The 19722-nt window shown below is 37.0% G+C and overlaps 1 protein-coding gene across 1 annotated transcript in view; it reads left to right on the forward strand.

Annotated features, from left to right (window-relative positions):
- The first annotated feature begins 3721 nt into the window (after positions 1–3721).
- Positions 3722–19722, forward strand: part of LOC306863221 (serine/threonine-protein kinase 17A-like) — a 34976-nt gene continuing 18975 nt past the window's right edge. The window contains exons 1-2 of the mRNA XM_079406461.1: positions 3722–4154; positions 16192–16404. Coding sequence (XP_079262587.1) covers positions 3997–4154; positions 16192–16404 — 371 coding nt within the window. The 5' untranslated portion in view covers positions 3722–3996. The remainder of the gene's footprint in view (positions 4155–16191; positions 16405–19722) is intronic.

The following is a 19722-nucleotide window of genomic DNA, read 5'->3' on the forward strand; positions in this document are numbered from 1 at the left end:
AGAAGTGACACTTGATTTTTTTTAATTACTGCAGAAACATTTTCAGTAACTCAGTCCACAGGAGACTTTTTAGAGATTTTTAAACTACATGCATCTGAGAATTTTGTTTCAAAATGACTTGAAATAGCATGTTTCTGCACTAAAATATAAGATATATACAGTACTTTGTGGGAGTGTGGGGTCCAGCGTGTATGCAATAGTGAAGACTTTGCTCCTTACTCATGTTTGTCCTTGGCATCATTCTATTGGTTAGGCATCAGTACATCCCCTTTCTGATTGGCTATTCCCTTAAAATGTGGTAAAGTATGATTTTCAATGCCTGGCTAGGTTTGAAATGGAATACTAACATATTGCTTACTGAATACTGCACAGTATATACTCTACTTCATCCTGCCAGTATTTTTTTAAAAGTTCTGTAGTATTTAAAACATATGCAACAAATAAACACTTCCAAGTGTAGTATGCAATGTAGTTGTCACATGACCTCATTACACTGCATGTTTGCAGCAGCCATATCACCCTGCAGCCCAAGACTGGTTGCCCACTGAAGCTAAGCAGGGTTGAGCTGGTCAGTACCTGGATGGGAGACCTCCTGGGAAAACTGGGTTGCTGTTGGAAGAGGTGTTAGTGAGGCCAGCAGAGGGTGCTCACCCTGTGGTCTGTGTGGGTCCTAACGCCCCAGTGTAGTGACGGAGACACACTATACTGTAAAAGGCACCGTCCTTCGGATGAGACGTTAAACCGAGGTCCTGACTCTCTGTGGTCAATAAAATCCCAGGATGTCCTTTGAAAAAGAGTAGGGGTGTAACCCTGGCATCCTGGCCAAATTTCCCCATTGGAGGAATCATCCCCATGCACTGATTGGCTTCATCACTCTGTCTCCTCTGCACCAGTAAGCTGGTGTGTGGTGAGCTTTCTGGCGCAGTATGGCTGCCGTCGCATCATCCAGGTGGATGCTGCACATTGGTGGTGGATGAGGAGATTCCCCTCAGTAATATTCAGTTTCATACACAGACCTATCATTTCATTTTGTTCCATAAGACCTCAATATTTTTCGCGGGAACCACAGGTATTAATTTTGTGTTCCTTGATATTATCTTTTATTTTTTTTTAACGGTGATTACTTGCATTTTATGAATCACCAAGGAGCACGATTTTCATGTCAAAATCTACTGAAGGAAAAAAAGTCACCTACGGCTTGTATGGCCTGAGGGTGAGTAAATTGACAGCACATTTTCATTTTTGGGTGAACTATTCCTTTAAATCAGTTTAAAAATTAATTCTCATTTATCGGTTGAACACCAAACGACAGCACTGTGTTGCCTGATTTAATCAAATACTGTCGATAATGTCATTAAAACTGATTCTGTTTGTGGAGCAGAAATGGTTAAACTCAAGTTTGTCACCTCACTCTCACTAATATGTGCTCAAGCACACTTGATGGTGATGTAAGCGACTTCATTGTGTAACCAAATTAGTGACACTAACACTAAGCTCATCCGAGCTTTCTGCCAGCAGTGTCCATGTGGCTACGTTAGAAATAACTCTCTAACTGTTTAAACAATGCTTCTTGAAGCCAAAGCTGTTTTAGAGCCCATTTGATAATGACACTGGCAATGGCAAGGCCTTGGATTCATTCCCAGATTCCCACAAGTCCTCTTTTTTCCCAGACATGTCCTGGATGGATTTTTCTAAATTGCCAAAAAAAAAAAAAGTCTGGGTTTTGGCTTTGTTTTCTTATTGGCAGTCTCTCTACAGTCCTCATATATTATATGTACATGTATTTACATTGCTTTTGACTGTCTGTAGATCCCGCCTTCTCACACGCCACGATTGGTTGATATGTACAATGCCTTCACGCTATTGGTCAAAACACTTTTCAGTCACTGGCTTCAGCAAGAGTGAAAACAAAGCCAAAACAGAAATGTCTGTCAATTTAGAAGTCGGGGGGGGGGGGGGGAGATGATCACCCTACATGGTATAATATATTCTGTTGTGAAGCTGTTGGCATTGCCACGGATAACAAATTTCAGACCCCACATCCACCTTGTATATTGCAGGTATATCTTTATTAATTAAAATACATATTTTTCATGATTTATTTGTTTAATTTATTGATGCACATCTTCCATTTCGACAGTCACACAAATATGAGTTGGTTTGTCAATCATAACTAAAACTTTAAATGCAAACAGGCTTTGTCTCCTAATATTAATAAACTGACTGTTTATAACCACAGATGACAAAACCTGATTTTCTGTATTAGTATGAAATATCCTAAGTGGTGCTTTTATGTGTTTATATATATATTCTTTTGTTGGTCGAACGCCTCTCATCATCAAAAGAGAATCAGTTCCCGGATGTTTATCCAGGCCACCGCTTAATGCATGCAGGCTCTTATGATGATGTTTATGGTTGTGTTATGTTTGCATTTATTGTTTATTTATTAAACATGTTCCCTATGACTCTGGACTTTCTTTGGAAGGATGTCCATTAACACTGAATCTGTTTATCACTGACAGAACTTGTGAATGACTGTCTGACCATCTGCTGTACACTGTTCAGTTGATGATATTATGTTTTTTTATTATTTTTATTTGTTGGCAGTTTTGTATTTTATATTATTTTTGTACATGAGTTCAAGATAATGTGGGAAATTAAATTGCATATGAAAACCATTTACTTGCAATGCAAACTGATAAAGTTGTTAATGAAAATACACATGTAAATATAATTATGAACACAAATGACTCTATATCAGCCTTATTTTCTGATGGCCATCACATGAACAGGCTTCGCTTTTGCCCAAATCCTTGTACATAAATGTCAATAAACAATCACTTTCTAGTGGGTTGTATTGATTATGTTGATTGATTCATACACAAGTTCTCTCTCATCCTTACACAGCCCAAACACCAGAGGGCATCACAAGAATCTCTTCTATATGTGTGTGAGTGTGTTTCTAAACAGAGAGATACACATATTTAAATATGCCCAGCATAAGAGCAGTAATAATAATAATAATAGGTATCATCGGAAAAGGGAAACTTATTTTGATGTTACATATACATATATATATATATATGTATTATTATTATTATTTTAGTCATTTAGCAGATGCTTTTATCCAAAGTGACTTACAAATGAGGAGAACAGAAGCAATCAATTGTAGTATTAAAACAACTAAAAACAGATCCAAAGCTAAAAGATAAAACTTTATAAATACTACCTATACACATTTAAAAAATTAAGAAATTAAATAAAAATGACAAATGCATACAACAAAATTTCAAAACTTAACATTTAAATGAAAAAATAAAGCTAAAAACGAAAACAAAGGGTATGAGTATAATAATGATTCTAACATAACACTGAGCCAAACACCAAAAAAAATAAAAAAACTATATTTATATGTATGTGTACACACACACACACACACACTTATAAATTCAATATTTATATATTTAGAAGTAAAATTATTACAAATCAAAAGCCATATGATTTCATTGTCCTCTCAAAATAAAACACAACATCAGTCTTTTTTATACATCTGTAACATAATTATTTAATTAATTAATTGTTCACCTCTTATTGGTCAAAAGTCACTGTCAAGGTCCACCTCCTCCCGCCCACCGGCAAGTGCTTGATCGTGATTGGTGGAAAGCGGTGTCAATCACGCCCGTTGCCCTGGCAACTGAAGTCTGAGGAGCAGCTTGGCTTTGACTGGGTTCAGATGAAAGCAGAGGAGCTGAGGACAGCAGCAGTCATAAACTCAAGCGTTTGTGCTCGCTTAGGAGGAGTTTTAATCGAAGATGAAAGTATTAACAGTTAATGTTTTAGACACGTTTCCATGTTTTTAGGTGAAAACTCAGCGAGAGGAACTGTTTTATTAAGTGTGGTAGCGTGATAGTATCAGGTCACCTGTTGGACTGGGCTTGCAGGTAAAAACGGGTGTCGGGACACAAATAAAACGAATTGACGTTTATAACCACCGTTATGATTCCTGAATGTCCACGAACGACCGAGCCCAGAAACCGAATTCGGTGTGAATCCGGTCAGAACCCCTCCGGTTTGCTGCGCGAGATCCGGACTGCCATCAGGAGCGAGGCGTTCACCGAGCACTATGACGTCATCCCCGGCAAAGAGCTGGGCAGGTGAGGCGCACCTTTACCTGTGTCAGTTGTACCACGTGCTTCTAAATCTGATGCATGCACTCTGAACCTCTTGTTCGGATTTAAAAGCACTCTTTTTGAAGTCAGGCTCGAATGCATGCTACATTAATCCTATTTGTATTATAGTCTGCATGTGTGTATGTGCATTGAACATGTTTACTTTGAAGAGTCCTTGTGTGTTCTTATATGGATCTGCATACTTCTATAGATATTGCATGTATTTATTGCTTGCATTGCATACAGTTCAATATGTGTGTACAGTGTTGAAATCATGCATCACAGTATTTCGAGCACCTACACTTTGTCATTTAGATGGCTTTCAGATACTGATGTATTGTGTATTCCTTTTGGATATGAGTGTGTGAAAGTCATGGAATTGCATATGAAAAACCTTTACTTGCAATTGATTCAGTTGTTAATGAAAATAAATATATTGTAATCTGATCACACATCTGATGTCCATCTGTTATACATACGCTTTTCCCTAAATCGCTGTGGATATTGCATGCATTTTAAGTCATGCATTAGTGTTTTTAAGTGGTTTAAAGTATGATTTGGCATTGCTTTGTCTTTTAGATGGCTTTCAGATACATTGATCTGCACATTTAATGAAACACCCAATAAACTTTTGCATGCAGTGCATTATAGCTGGATCACATGATTGGAAAACAGAGCTGTTTGATGGCACACTGCGTTGATGCCAGGGCTCAGTGGTTTTTAAATCAGGGAATAAGTCATACAGGGCACTGTATTGCTGGCGGGTGTTTCTTTGCCAAGTCGCTGTAAGACTTCAGCACTATGAAAACACTGCTTTGACTTCACCAAACTTATTCTTGTTTGTGCCGAGGAGGATTTGCAGTGCAAGCACAAAAAGATTTGGGCAAAACTATCAGAAAATTCACTTTAATTTCTCCAATATCAACAACGTGCCGATTGAGATCGATAGGGACATTTAGCTTTTGCATGCTGGACACAAGTTTGAACTCAAGTTGAACGCTTGTGAAATGCAAGGCACAATAATTGAATTGTTTATTATCTGCTGTATTAGTCACAAGACGAACTCTGGAACATGTAAGATCAGCAGCAGGCAATCTGATCCGTCTGTTTGCAAAACACATCAGGATTAATGGGCAGAGGTTTGAGAGCGCAACTGTCTGGATGTCTGCCACCGCCGTTTAGGCCAAGCCATTTCATCTGAGTCCAGTAAAACAAGAGAAAAGACACATTAGTGAGTAGTTCATGTCCAGCATGTTTTACCAATCTCTCAGCCCGTTTCTTAAAGGTGAACTTGAATGGTTTAGGATTTCAGCGATATGATTGGCTGCTCCAGCTGGTTTTAGTTTGATGGCTGTGCTTGTGGAGACGAGCCATTTTTATTCTTCAGCGAGCGATTTCAGTGGATGCCAAAGGGTTATGAATCTGATTTTCATTCTGAGAATCACATTAGCCTAGATATTGGCATTTATAGTCTAGGTACCCCCGAATCTTACACGAGGACAGCTGCTTGTACCTGATTTCTTCTGAGTCTAGACTAGAAGTATGAGAGTTGTGTTACACGCTGCACTGAAGAAATGATCATTTAGACCCGAGCACAGCTGAAACTGGATGGCTGATTCTGGACTAAGGGGTTTAGACTGATTGGCATACTGACAGTTTTTAAGAGTGGTAAAAATGTTGAACTTGTGAAGTACTAAATTGATCAGGCATCATTCATAAAACGTGAGGAACAAATCAGGATTAGTAAAGGCAGACTAAAGATTATTAATGTTTTTGTGCTCATGCTTCATTATTTATAGGCTCAACATTGAGCCCAATATCTTGTGGAGTGGAGTGGTGTGGATTATTGTGATGTTTTTATCAGCTGTTTGGACTCTCATTCTGACGGCACCCATTCACTGCAGAGCATCCATTGCTGAGACACTGATGCAGAGACACATTTATACAAACCTGATGAAGAAACACACTCATCCTGATCTTGGATGAACTGAGGGTGAGGACCCTTTTTTTAAGAAGATTTTAATTTTTGGATAAACGATTGCTTTAAAGCTCGAGATGTGTCTGAGTGTATGAGGTGAAATCGGAGCAGTGCTGTGTGATGCTCAAGTGTGGGTAATTGCAGGACCGCCACACTGCATTCCTTTGCCACTGTACTTTGGGAACACCCAGCCCTGACGGATCAGAACCAGCTCTCTACCATTGTGTGTGGACGCCGGCCAAGTGCTTTAGAACAACAAATGTCTTCGCCTTGCCTGTATGGGAACACATTCTGCACGCTGCAGATTAGGCCTGAGATATTTGATGGGAAGAGTGCCATGTAAAATGAGAAGTGCAATTTTTCAAGCATTTGTGCGACATTTTATCTTCTTGCATGTACGTGCCAAGTTTCTTAATGCCATGTCACAGATCCAATAATGGCAGCGTGCCATTTACAGTTCTGCTAGTGTTAAAAAGAAAAGATGTAATTTAAAACCCTAAATTATATAAATTAAATAAAATGCATGTCACGGTGTTTTTCAATAATGATTTAAAAGAATATTTCCCCCCAAAATGAAAATTTGCTGAGAATTTACTCCCCCATCAGGCTATCCAAGATGTAGGCCTACAGATGATGAGTTTGTTTCTTCATCAGATTTGAAGAAATGTATCATTCTATCACTCGCTCAGCAATGGATGCTCTGCAGTGAATGGGTGCCGTCAGAATGAGAGTCCAAACAAAAGTGAAAAGTTGCATGTTTGTAAAAAAACAAATCCACCAAGGCATTTTTAACCATCGCTTCTGGCCAAAATAATAGTCCATAATAACATATTTTTCTCCTGGACACTCTAGTATTTTTGTCTTTATTCAGAAGGGACAACTTTTTCACAGGAGGAAGTGTTATTTTGGATTATTGACTCTGTCATAAGGGTCAATTTTTCCAAAATTAAAGAAATAATCTTTCCATTGATGTATGGTTTGTTAGGATAGTACAATATTTGTCTGAGATACAACTATTAGAAAATCTGGAATCTGAGGGAGCAAAAAAATCTAAATATTGAGAAAATCTCCTTTAAAGTTGTTCAAATGAAGTTCTTAGCTATGCATATTACTAATCAAAAATGAAGTTTTGATATATTTACGGTAGGAAATTTACTAAATATCTTCATGGAACATGATCTTTACTTATTCAATGACTTGTAAATACATATAACACATCATGGGGATATACTGTTGCTAGCATCATTCTACTCGTGTTACATTCTTGTTAAAAACAGCTTGTTAGCATCATGCTAGGAACATGATAATCATGCTAACTTAATGCTAACATGTTAATCATGTTAGTATGTTGCTAGCATCATGCTAATCACATTAACAGCTTGTTTAAAACATGTTAAAATCATGCTAGCAACATGCTAATCATGTTAATTTTGTTTTAACATTTGTTTGTTAACATGTTGTTAGCATGATGCTAACATGATGCCTAGTTTTGATCTTTCATTCAAAAAATTCACAAAAACAATTGAAAGTGGGGAGAAAATCTCATGATGAAATGTTTTTCTCCAATGCGTGTTGGCCACAATTATTGGCACCCCTTGAAATTCTTATGAGTAAACTATCTCTAAGTATATTCCCATTCGTTTTTTAGCACACCAGGGTGACTAAGAGCATAACATTGTCCAGCCATGACTTCTGTTCCACAGGATTATAAATGCCAACTGATAAATAATCAAAACCTGACTGACTCTGTTAGAAATCTTATGGGCTGTGGTTGGATCTTCCGCCACAACAATCCAAACACAAACCTCAAAAACAACACAAAAATGGGTCACTGAGCACAAAACCAAGCGTCTGCTGGCCATTCCAGTCCTCTGACCTGAACCCTGTAGAAAATGAGTGAGGTGAACTGAAGAGAAGAAGCTGTGAATCTGAAGGATCTGGAGAGATTCTGGATGAAGGAATGGTCTCTGATCTCTTGTCAGGTGTTCTCTAACCTCATCAGGCATTATAGGAGAAAACTCAGAGCTGTGGCCAACATGAACTAGAGAAAGCATTTATTTCACAATGAGACCCCCCCCCCCCCCCCCCCCCACACACACTTTCTATTGTTTTATGATCTAATGATAGGTTAGAATTTAGTGAATTTTTTAATGAAAGCTGAAAAGGATAAACAATGCAGATTTATTTATTTTCACAGCCGCCTTTGCTCATATTTACCAAGGGTGCCAATATTAGTGGAGGGCACTGTACATATTTATTTATTTTTATTTATATATTTTCATTTAACTTTTTGATACACAATGCCCTGTTGGGGCAACTTAATGGCTGCTCTTTGTTCTGCACTGTTCCACCACTTTAAGACAAATGGATTTGTTGTTAGTTGTGTTTTCATATTCAAGAGACCATAAGCCAGATGCAGCTGTTTTGGGTTTGCATCAAATGTTCTTCGACTTTTATACATGATATATTTGTTAATTAATAAAGATTGATCTGTTGAAAGCAGTTATTTTGAGTTAGATGTCAAATGTTCTCCTCTTATTCAAATATGACATTGAAGGGGTACATAGAACATATTTGCCCACCGGCATCTATAGGTGCCACACATTCAAATACATGTGGAAAATAAGTGCAGAACATGTTCTCATAGGAAACTATTAACACGACTATATGCATGAAAACATTCAGAAACATTTGGGCACAAATGGGTATCCTAATGATTTTTGGCATAAAAGAAAAATCAATAATTTTGACCAATACAATGTATTTTTGGCTATTGCTACTTATGACTGCTTTTGTGCTCCAGGGTCACATTTGTGCCTGAAATGACACATACGCTGAAATCATGTCAAAATACACGTCTCTGCAAGTATCCTTGTAATCCCAGTTGCTTATGGCTTAGGTGAAGGTAAACAACTGAGAAAGAAAATGGATGTGTAACAGTATATTGGTTCACAGCAGTTTAATGTCCCTCTTGCTTTCTGTGTCATGAATGATAATCAAACAAAAGAAAAATCACTCTTGTAGCTTTAACACAGATTTATTAGATTTAATTTATACAGTGAAGATATGCAGTGTTTTATATTTGATTATTCAACTTCTGCACCTGAATACTGGCAGACTTACTTGAAAAATATAAAGCACTGTTTATTTAATTTGTATCTTTGTTCTATTATATTTATCTATGCTTGTAGATATTTGTTTATTTTCTATGCTGATTTCTACTCTCCTACAAAATCACCCCAATTATTGATTCAAGTCATCTGGTGATTTTTTTTTTTTTTTTTTTTTTTTTTTTTTTTTTTTTTTTTTTTTTTTTTTTTTTTTTTTTCATATAGCAATATATATTGCAGAAAAACAAAATGTGGAATCTTCCAATATCGTGCAGCCCTAACACAAAATTTAAATATTTTTAAAGGTATAATTTGCTTAAAAATGAAAATTGCTGTCCAAAGTTCAGCTTCGGTACGGCGTTCTGTGAATCCTGGTTATTTTTCTATTAAGCTGATGCATTTGTGAGGGATGTGTTTGCAGTGTAAAAGCGGATGACACCACAGTCTCACTGTTGTCTTAAACAGCATGTCATCAGCTGAGAAGCTCTCACCCTCCTTTCATGAATCTCTGGGTGAGTTCCGCTGCTTGATTGACGGATCTGTTCAGTGTGATTTATATATTTTTTTTCCATTTGTATCACCATCATGATTTTTTTTTTTAAAGCCCAGTCTTTTCCGCTCTCTTTCCCAGAGAATCCCGGCAGAATATCCGTCGACATCATTGTCGTGCCATTCAAGTCGTATGGGGCTAAAAGCCCAGTGGCAACATCTGCTGTGCTCTATGGAAACAGAGCCGGGGGGGTGATGGCGATGCCAAGTTTATTATTGAAGCCCTTTTAGTTCTCGAGGCTACAGTACACAAGTGCATTTTGTTTCAGAAACGCATAACTCTTGCGACGGCTATGACTGTCGTTTACACTACTCCCGTGTATTTTCAACTCTAGAAAACGGAGACTTTCGAAAACACTGCAGACCCTGTTTTAGTTTGAAAACTCGGGGGTTGCAATCCAGTGTAAACGGACCGAAACTGATGCTTTGTCCCAATTCGCAAACTATCCATCCTAATTAGTATGTCCCAAATCATAGTTTGTTGAAAAGAGTATGCCAAAGATGCCCGGATGGTCTACTACTTGAGATTAAAATTCAATCGATGCACACTCTAACAGCTAATATTGCCCACAACACCTGGACCAGGATTAGATTAGAACTACAAACACGCATAAACTGTTCAGAAACTACAAACTACTAGTTTCACTTCTATTTCAGTTTTTATAACCATTTCTTCTTACTAGCTGTGTTTTTTAGCATGCTTGGCAGTGGTATTTTTAAGGATTACTGAAACTACTGTCGTTTGATTTGTATTTGTTTTAATTTTAGTTAAATAATGTCTGTATTTATTATGCCTGTATAGGTCTTTTATTAAGTTTTATTTAATTTGAGTTATTTTAATACTTCGACAAACTAAATGGAAATGAAATAATATAAATAGAATTTATACATCTGAATATATATGTGTGTGTGTGTGTAAAGAACCTTTTGTTCTTTAATATTTTAAATTGTTTTTAGCTTTATTTTTTGTTTTTCATTTAAATGTTAAGTTTTGAAATTGTTATGCATTTGTCATTTTTATTTAATTTATTTTTAAGTAGGGCTGGGCGATAAAACGATAACGATATGTATCGCGATAGACATGTGAACGATATCAATAAAAAATATGTTCGATTTTTTTTATTCTTTGTCGGAAGAAAACAAAGGTTGCGAAGCAGGTTTGGTTGCATTAACAAAGGCACTCGCTCTCTGGTAACCTAGCAACGTAGGGAGTGACACGCTAACAGCCAATCATGTAACAGATTCAAGTTTGGTTGCGCCGTATCGTTGTCTCGTGTCTAAGTGCGCACGCGCGGCTGGTCTGCTGGATTCCTCTTCATAAGCAGAAAATGAGTGCCGCAGCGAGCGAGGAAATTGTAAATAAAAGAGAAAGTCAGCCAGTATGGCAGTTTTTTGGATATTATAAGTCTGACCGTAGTCAGACCAAATGTCGTCTGCAAATTATGCAAGACCGTCGTCCCCGCCAAGACTGGTAATACCACGAACTTGATGTACCACCTTAAAAAAATATCAATAATTATCGATATTGACCGATATGAAACACTGATATCGTGATACAGTTTTCAGCCATATCGCCCAGCCCTATTTTTAAGTGTATAGGTAGTATTTATAAAGTTTTAGCTTTTAGTTTTTGATCTGTTTTTAGTTGTTTTAATACTACAATTGATTGCTTCTGTTCTCCTCATCTGTAAGTTGCTTTGGATAAAAGCATCTTGTAAATGACTAAAATAATAATAATAATACAAACATGGTGGATATGTGAGACCGACAGACAGGCAGAGAAAGGGGTTTGAGTGATAAATAATCAATGTCTAACCTGATTAAAAAATAATAATTTAATGTTATGCACGTTATATTTCATCTACAGCAACGTTGTGAGATTTTATAATGATACCTTTAGTCATTAACTTTTAATTGCATCATTATGCCAACATATGAAGAGAGTCTGGGCATGATAGACCCGCGACTGGCAGATCAACGTGCCTCTTCATTTCTCTCCAATACGGTAGGAAATTCAATTAAACGAAGTGTGGATGATGGTAACTGTGACAGGGCAGTTTAAACGGGTACAGGATGCTCGTAAATAAGTAACAGAGCGTTTTGGCAGTTTGATGAAGTGGTATGTCCCAAAGCTTGCCTACTATTCTGCTACATACTCAAAAAATATGTACTTTTTCTTCACAATAAGAGTACATACTTTTAGGGCATAGTACAAGTAGGCGAATGAGAGTTTTGAAAATGATGGCGGCTGCCCACATTCTCTCTTTACGACTGTAAACCATAACGTCATGCTCATTATGAATGGTCATGTAACGTGTGTTTCCGGGTGATCGTCTCTGAAACGCAGGGAAAACGCTAGTGTAGACGAGGATCGTTTTCATTTTAAAACACCATTTGATGATCTGGGCCTAGAGTGCCAGTGTAAATGTCTAAATATATCGATTTGACCAACCACTGCCACATCAAACTTTTTTTTTTTGCAACTTTTGGTATAGAGCTTGCTGCTAAAAAGCTCTCCAAAGCTGCTTTGGCTGGACGACTGGACTCCTCTGGAGTGGCAGGTATTATGTGAAGAGATTAGAGTTTCTTTATCGCATTCCCTCGTGGCATTCGTATCCTGAGAAGCAGAAGATTAACGCAAGACCGTGGAAATGAAGGTATGCCAAAGCCGCGCAGTCAAGGGCAGTGAAAGCCTATTAGTTTTTTGAAAGGAGCGGAAGGTGCTTTAGTGTTTCTGCATCAGTCTCAATCAGAGCGATTACGAGGCTGTTGGGTTTTTATGAATGCTGGCTTCTGAGTCATGCAGCTCAATCAACAACAACCTCTTACTGTCATGTTACTCTTTTCAAACATGTACACTACTCTAGCTTAGGGTTGGGTATCGTTTGAATTTTATAGGTTCCTTTTAGATTCCAATGTGATTAAATAATGATATCAAATCATGCATATTGATATCAAATTGATCAATTATTTTTTTTTTTTAAATAATAAATGCTGTTCTTCTTCACTTTCTATTCATTTCCACAAAAATATTGTGCAGCACAACTGTTTTCAACATTGATAATAATCAGAAATGTTTCTTGAGCAGTAAATCAGTATATTATAATATTGGGCCAGCTCAGAACAAGGACATTTTTCTCCCACTTACCCATTAATCTCCACATGTTGTTGAAGGAATGAGGAAGGCAGTCCCAGCTGTGTGTAGTAAATCTGAGGAGATCTGGACAGAATGGGGATGGAAATAATGAAAACTTCCTTCTCTGAACCCGTGGCTCACGTGAGCTGGTCAGCCCAGCCATTATGGTTTACTTTACAGGTCTGGGTTTAGGGATACAACCCAATTAAAACAGAGTAATTTTCTTCATCTGTCCATTGCATTCATCATTTGCTATGCTTTGGACTGAATGCACGTTGCACAAGGAATGCAGAAGGCAGTTTTCTCTCAATTTCCATATTCCTGCAAGGGTTCGTGTTTTCCAGCAGAGCACATATCTGTTCAAATGAGCAACACAGATGCTCTAGCAGATCCACCTTGCTTTCACTTTGGTTTATGCTCGAGATGTTCTGCTGATCTTGCAGTACATTGGAGGATGTGCTGGAATTGCACTTCAATCATGTTGTCTATGGGCCTGTCTTTGGAGGCTGACACTATAAGATGTTTGCACAGACATGTCTTGTTAGGACGCACATCAGTGGTTCTGCTGAGAATGGAGCAGTTGTGAATAACTCAGGACATCACACTGGGATTGAGGATCCTCTCTCGCAGGGATGTTTACTCGAATGTCCTCCACAGCTCAGCCATCTCTTCCGCTGAATCTTCCCGGTGTTTCTGAACGGAGCGCTGAGCCGTGTGTCTGTGTCACATGCCCCGCGGCTCAGGCGCGTTTGAGACGTCACCTGCTGCATTTTCAATCACTCTTGAGTCTGTTTTAAGGATTTGTCTAGTCGCTCTTTAGTCAGCCGCCAAGTCTTTTGTCAAAAATGACATTTCGGATCATAAATTAAGAATTTAAAATTTAGTTCGGAATTGCTTTATTACAGTTCAATTTAATTAAAATATTTACCTTATGCAAATATTTAATAATAATAATAATATAGTAAAGTCATATATTGTTGTTATTTTTTTTTGTATTTTTTTTTTTTGTATTGTTTTGGTAAAAACATTTGTATTTATTATAATATTTGTTAGTTTTTATAATAATAAATAATAGACAAACGTGTATTTTTTATTATTGTAATACAAGGCATTATTATTATTATTATTATTATTAATATATTTTGTTTGTTTTAATAATAATAATAATAAAAACTTATTATTATTATTATTATTATTACTTTTATCATTATTATTATTATTATTATTATTAGTAGTAGTAGTATTTTATTTGGTTATTAAATAAAATTAATAAAAATAAGACAATCAATAATAATAATAATAATGTGTTTGCCGTTCTGGTCTCACTGTTCACAGTTTCTGAGTGCAGAATAGTTCAAAGCGGGGAAAAAGAGTTTGGAATTGAGTAAATTTAAGGATTCTCACTATCTCTCGCTGATAGAATTGAATTAAATACCAATTAAATCAATCACTTTTTTTGGACCGATTTTGTGGCAAAATTACTCTGCTTGGATGTCATGTCAGGTTTTGAGAATGGGGTTATCTCTTATCTTTTTGTGCATAATATAAAAGTCCTGCTGTGGCTGGTACAGAAATGACACAGTTCATCCTAAATCTGCGCAGTGCATTTTCAAGCCGGATGTAAGCGAGGACACTGCACAAATCAGAACTGCCTGCGCTGTAGGGAATGAGTTCGCAGCTCAGCGAGACGGTGTCGTTTCAATACACCGCTTTCTCAAGAATCCTCTGAGGCGACGTGTGTCCTCGTCTGCCGGCGTGTTTTTGAGTTTTTTTCTCCTCATGTGCCCTGCATATTCAAGTTCAGCACTAAAAGTGGGACCCAGAGGGTCAGTTTGGGCTTTGGGATGATTTCATCCTGCAAATATGCCACCGGGACAAAAGCACGTTCAGCTGCGGTGATAACAAGTGTGCCATCTTTAGACACACAGCAGCCTTTCACGTCCCTCAAAGCCTCCTGCTCCAGCCTTTCTCTCAGTCCAATGGAAAGGGCCCTGAACAGAGTTGTGTTGTCTGTGTTTGTGACCCGCGCTCTTCAATGGGATGCGAGGAAACGTAAGCCCTGCTACTACAGTATATCTGAAGCAGATTGATGAGTAAAAGCACCTGTATGATCCATTTTGTGATCAGTTTCTCAGTTTCTTGCCCTTAAATATCACCGGTTAGTAGTTTTACAAGTAGAAGAGCTAAGTAGGTGGTTCCTGATCAAATTAAAACCATAATGTGAATTTGATGCAACGTTTGGCTCTGTGAGACTACCATGAAATTACGGCTGGGGGATGTGGCCAAAAATATTATCACAATATTTCCCCCCATATGATATGATATAAATATATATCACAATAGTAATTTAGCATTGAGTGGTTAAGGAAATGCTTTCCATTTGTTTGTTAGACCTTGAGAATGATTGTAATATTACTTGTTTGTTCACAGACTCCACCTAGAAAGATCCCTTTAATTTAGGGCTCTAGGAAATCCATTTTATTTTCCCCTAAATTCTGTTTGATTGATTGATTTCTGGATTTAATGAGTTTGAAATTATTTCAAATGTAATGCTAAAATTGGAAATTAATCATGCTTTTAAAATGTAATCAAATGAAAATATAAAAATTAATTTTCAACAGACTTGTTTTTTTTGTCAAATAAGATGCATGTTGCATGATATTCATTATTATATTTTGTCTAATGATGATAATAATAATAATAATAATAATTAGTATTATCATGATTTTCATCATTGTTGTTGTTGTTATTATTATTATTATCATGATTATCATGATTTTCATTATTATTATTATTATTATTATTATTATTATTATTATTTCTTTGAAAAGTGTATTTTAGTATACATTGGTAACATTTTAGTTATAATTTCTTCAAGTTAAACCAAACTCTTATTTTGGTGGTTTGTGGTGAAGGTTTCATTGTGTGTTTGACTAGATTTGATTGAAACGGAGTAAAGCTGCTGAAGTGACTCAGAGCAGCTCTGGAGATGACGTTCATGTCCTCGTATATTGAGACGAGCATTAGATGTGTTACTACATCACTCATTCATACACAGAGACACACAGAACATGCAGATTTATTGCAGATTGATTTCTGCTGTGTGATCAGTTTAGATTAATCCATATTGAGTAAAAATGTTTTTTTTATTTTTTTTTATTCAACCACATAAATGTTATCGCGATATGAGGTTGATATATATTCTAACTGCTAACAAACACTCTTCCTCTGGTTTTCTCTCCCCGTCAGAGGAAAGTTTGCTGTGGTGAGGAAGTGTGTGGAGAAGAGCTCAGGGAAAGCCTTCGCAGCGAAGTACATGAGGAAGAGGAGGAAGGGCCAGGACTGCAGAATGGAGATCATTCACGAGATCGGCGTGCTGGAGCTGGCAGCGGCCTGTCCACGAGTGGTCAATCTCCACCAGGTCTACGAGACGGCCAGCGAGATGGTGCTCGTTCTGGAATAGTGAGTATCTAATATCGATTCTTAAAGTGCCCCTATTATGGGTTATGAAAGGTTAATGTTTTGGAGTCTCCAACATGCATGCAAGGTCAAAAAACACTTTCATTGTCTTATAATATGCATTTATTTTTACCTTTCTTGTTCAACGACTCCCAAACGATTCACTCAACGATTCATTTTTCCAAACCCCTCCTCTGCGTGACGCTAATCTGCGGTGATTGGTCTGATTGGTCTCATTTTCATCTCATCTCGCCTGATAAAGCAGTGTTTGTGAGGCAGTGCTGCTTTGTGTACAGCGTTACCAGGGAAACCACTCCAAAAGCGCCACCTAGTGGCAAAGAATGAATTTGCATTTTCATTCAGACCAACACGAAAATACCAACACGTGTGTGGCAATATGCTAATGTTTGATGTTGACGTCAACATGAAACGGCTTGGGATTCGTTTTTAAAAGCGACTCGTTTCAATGATTCAGAGTCGACTCTTTCTTTTGAAAGACAATACATTTATACACGGTGCACTTTCAGATTTAAAACGTTGCATGTTTTCATTCACTTACAGCTGTGTTATTACAATAGCGTAATAAACTCAGTGTTTTAATTATGATAGTCTCAGTTTTATCATGAAATTCAAACAATGAATTTAATGTGGCATGACTGATTGCTGTATCTGCCTCCGTTCAAACACTGAACCGATGTGGTCTTCAGTAGTTATATTTCAACAACAAACTGGAGCAGAAACAATCATATTACAAAGTTGATATAAAAACTGCCTTCTGTGTAATTTAAAGCTTTGTATACAACTCTGCTTTCTTTTGAATGTTGATTTATTATGTCTAAATATAAATGGAAATGAGATTTTATTGTTTAGGCTTTGTTGTTAATTTCGTGTATTTGCATTATTTAGAGGGTTTTTATTTTCTGTAAGACAAATATGCAATGTAACTGAAATATTTTGAAATGAGTCAATATCGATACAAATCAAATCTTAAAATCTTGTCAATACCAGTCGTACCTGTCATTAACATTTAATTTGTCAATATCAATATATATTGCCCTTGAAGTTCACCCAAAGATCATTTAACCTCATGTCATTCCAAACCCGTATAATATTCTGTGGAATATCAAAGCTGCTCTTTCCCTTTGAATGAAAACATAGCTCTTAAATATCATACATATTCAGACATGATGTTTCTCAGCAGGTCTGATCTTCAGTCATTGGTTATCAAATCTGTTAGGATCTCATTCAGTCTGTGCATTACTGATTTTGCAGGCTTGAGTATAAACTGCACCGTGCCTTACTCCATAATCAATGGCCAGGATCAGGCTGTTAAATATTGAGGTGAAATCCCATCCTATCCAATTTAGAAAATACATTGAGACTGAGCTCAGACCGCAGACCCAAGGATCAGCGAAGGTAAATGAGCAAGACGCTGAAATAAGAGACAAACACGAGTACATGGAGAGAAAACCAAAGAGCACTAATCCACCTATAAACCCCCCAAAGCGAAACTGAGCACGCCTCAGTAAGCACTCGCTATTCCAGCAACGCTCAGCATCCACACACACACACACACAGACACAGAGTTATTGTGGTAATGCATGCATGTGCACTGGCATATTGAGTTTCCCTTGCAGCCAAATGCTGACATTGTCCCGTAGCCCAATGTTCAAGGTCAAAGCATTTCGGCCCCTCTGCAGCTCATCATCTTTACTGTACAGCTGCTGTGGTCCTTCACCCACTTTATTGCACTCAATGTTAGGGGTGTGCGGTATTTATGGTCTACGATGATATTCTAATTGTTGTTTTAGCGATGTGCGAGCTGACATTATCAGGTATGTCACTTGCAAAAACACAAGTCTTTAGAATCCAAAGGCATTCACTGTGTGATGAAGCTTATTAGAATATAGATAGAATGCCTTTATAATTCAAGTTATGAAAACAAAAATATCCCTGTATGGGGTTTTGTTTCTTATAAGATAGTTAAGTAATATCACACAAGCAAGAGTGCTGTTTTCCTGAATATTAGCACGAGTGTGATCTCGAATGTTATATTTATTTATACAACCGTTCAATATCAATATTCAATATCAATATGAAGTTAATATTGAGGGAGTTACATTTTAGACAGAATATTGCCTTTTTCTGTTTTGCCAACAAAAAGAGATCCAAACAAAGTCGGAGAAAAACATTTGTGCATCTCAGAGAAACACGGAGATGTTCCATTCCTAAATTAATCTGTTTCTGAATGAATCATTTGAGTCAATGATGAATCAGCCGTTTCGAATGAGCTGTTTGATGAATGATTCAATGAATCACTCGTTAATCTCCTCATTAAGGGACTTGCTACCACCCATTTATTTATCCATGACAGAATAAATGGAAGTTAAATTTTAATTGTTTAGGCTCTGTTGTTAATTTCCATAATTTTCCATAATTTAAATAATTTCAAGGTTTTTTTTTCCATATGAAAAATTGGCATGTACCTGAAGTATTTTGAGATGAATCCATATCAAATCACATTCAATCTAGAAATTGTAAATACCAGCCCTGCCTGTAAAAAAACATTTCAATATATATATATATATATAGCTAATGTAATATTACATTATACAGCAGTTCAGGAACAGTATGCTGCTCCGTTCCTGAATGAATCTGTTTTTGAACAAATCATTTCAGCCGACTGCTTCATTTCTTAATGAATCGGCCACTTTGAATGAATCGTTTGAGGGAATGATTCAATGAATCACTCATTAATGGACTTGCCATTACCTTTTGATGGTTTTAGTGTCATAGCTATTTATCCATGATGGGCCTAAACCAGTGAAGGTACAAGCACAAAATATTGTTTAATTATTATTAAAAACAAATCACAAAATATTGAGATCTATATTTCAATATCACACAGCCCTACTTAATCTCTAATGTGTGCGCTCTAATTCAGCCCATGTTTCCATCTCGTTGGTGAGCAGATTGGATGTTCTAGAAAGGTCACACTGACAGGTTATTTCATTTGGCATGAAGTAGGTCACACATTTCTGGCTTCCACTGAACCATATCCTCTGCCAGACAATGAGCGCAGATGAGATTCAGCTCTGTCTCGTTGGACATTTTGTTTTGATCTGGAGTTTGATGGATTCATCGACTAATAAAATTTGGAGCAGATGATCTGCATTATTTCATTATGGCTCTGCGCTCGTATCTTTCAAAAGATCAAGCAGCAACTGATTCTTGTTTTTTTGTCAAAGTGCAATGGATTCCTACAAGTATGTCAAAGCATTTGCACTTCTGCATTGGAATATAATGCAGATCCTCCAGCAG

The sequence above is a fragment of the Barbus barbus genome, assembly GCF_936440315.1.
Source record: "Barbus barbus genome assembly, chromosome: 44".
NCBI classification, from domain to species: domain Eukaryota; kingdom Metazoa; phylum Chordata; class Actinopteri; order Cypriniformes; family Cyprinidae; genus Barbus; species Barbus barbus.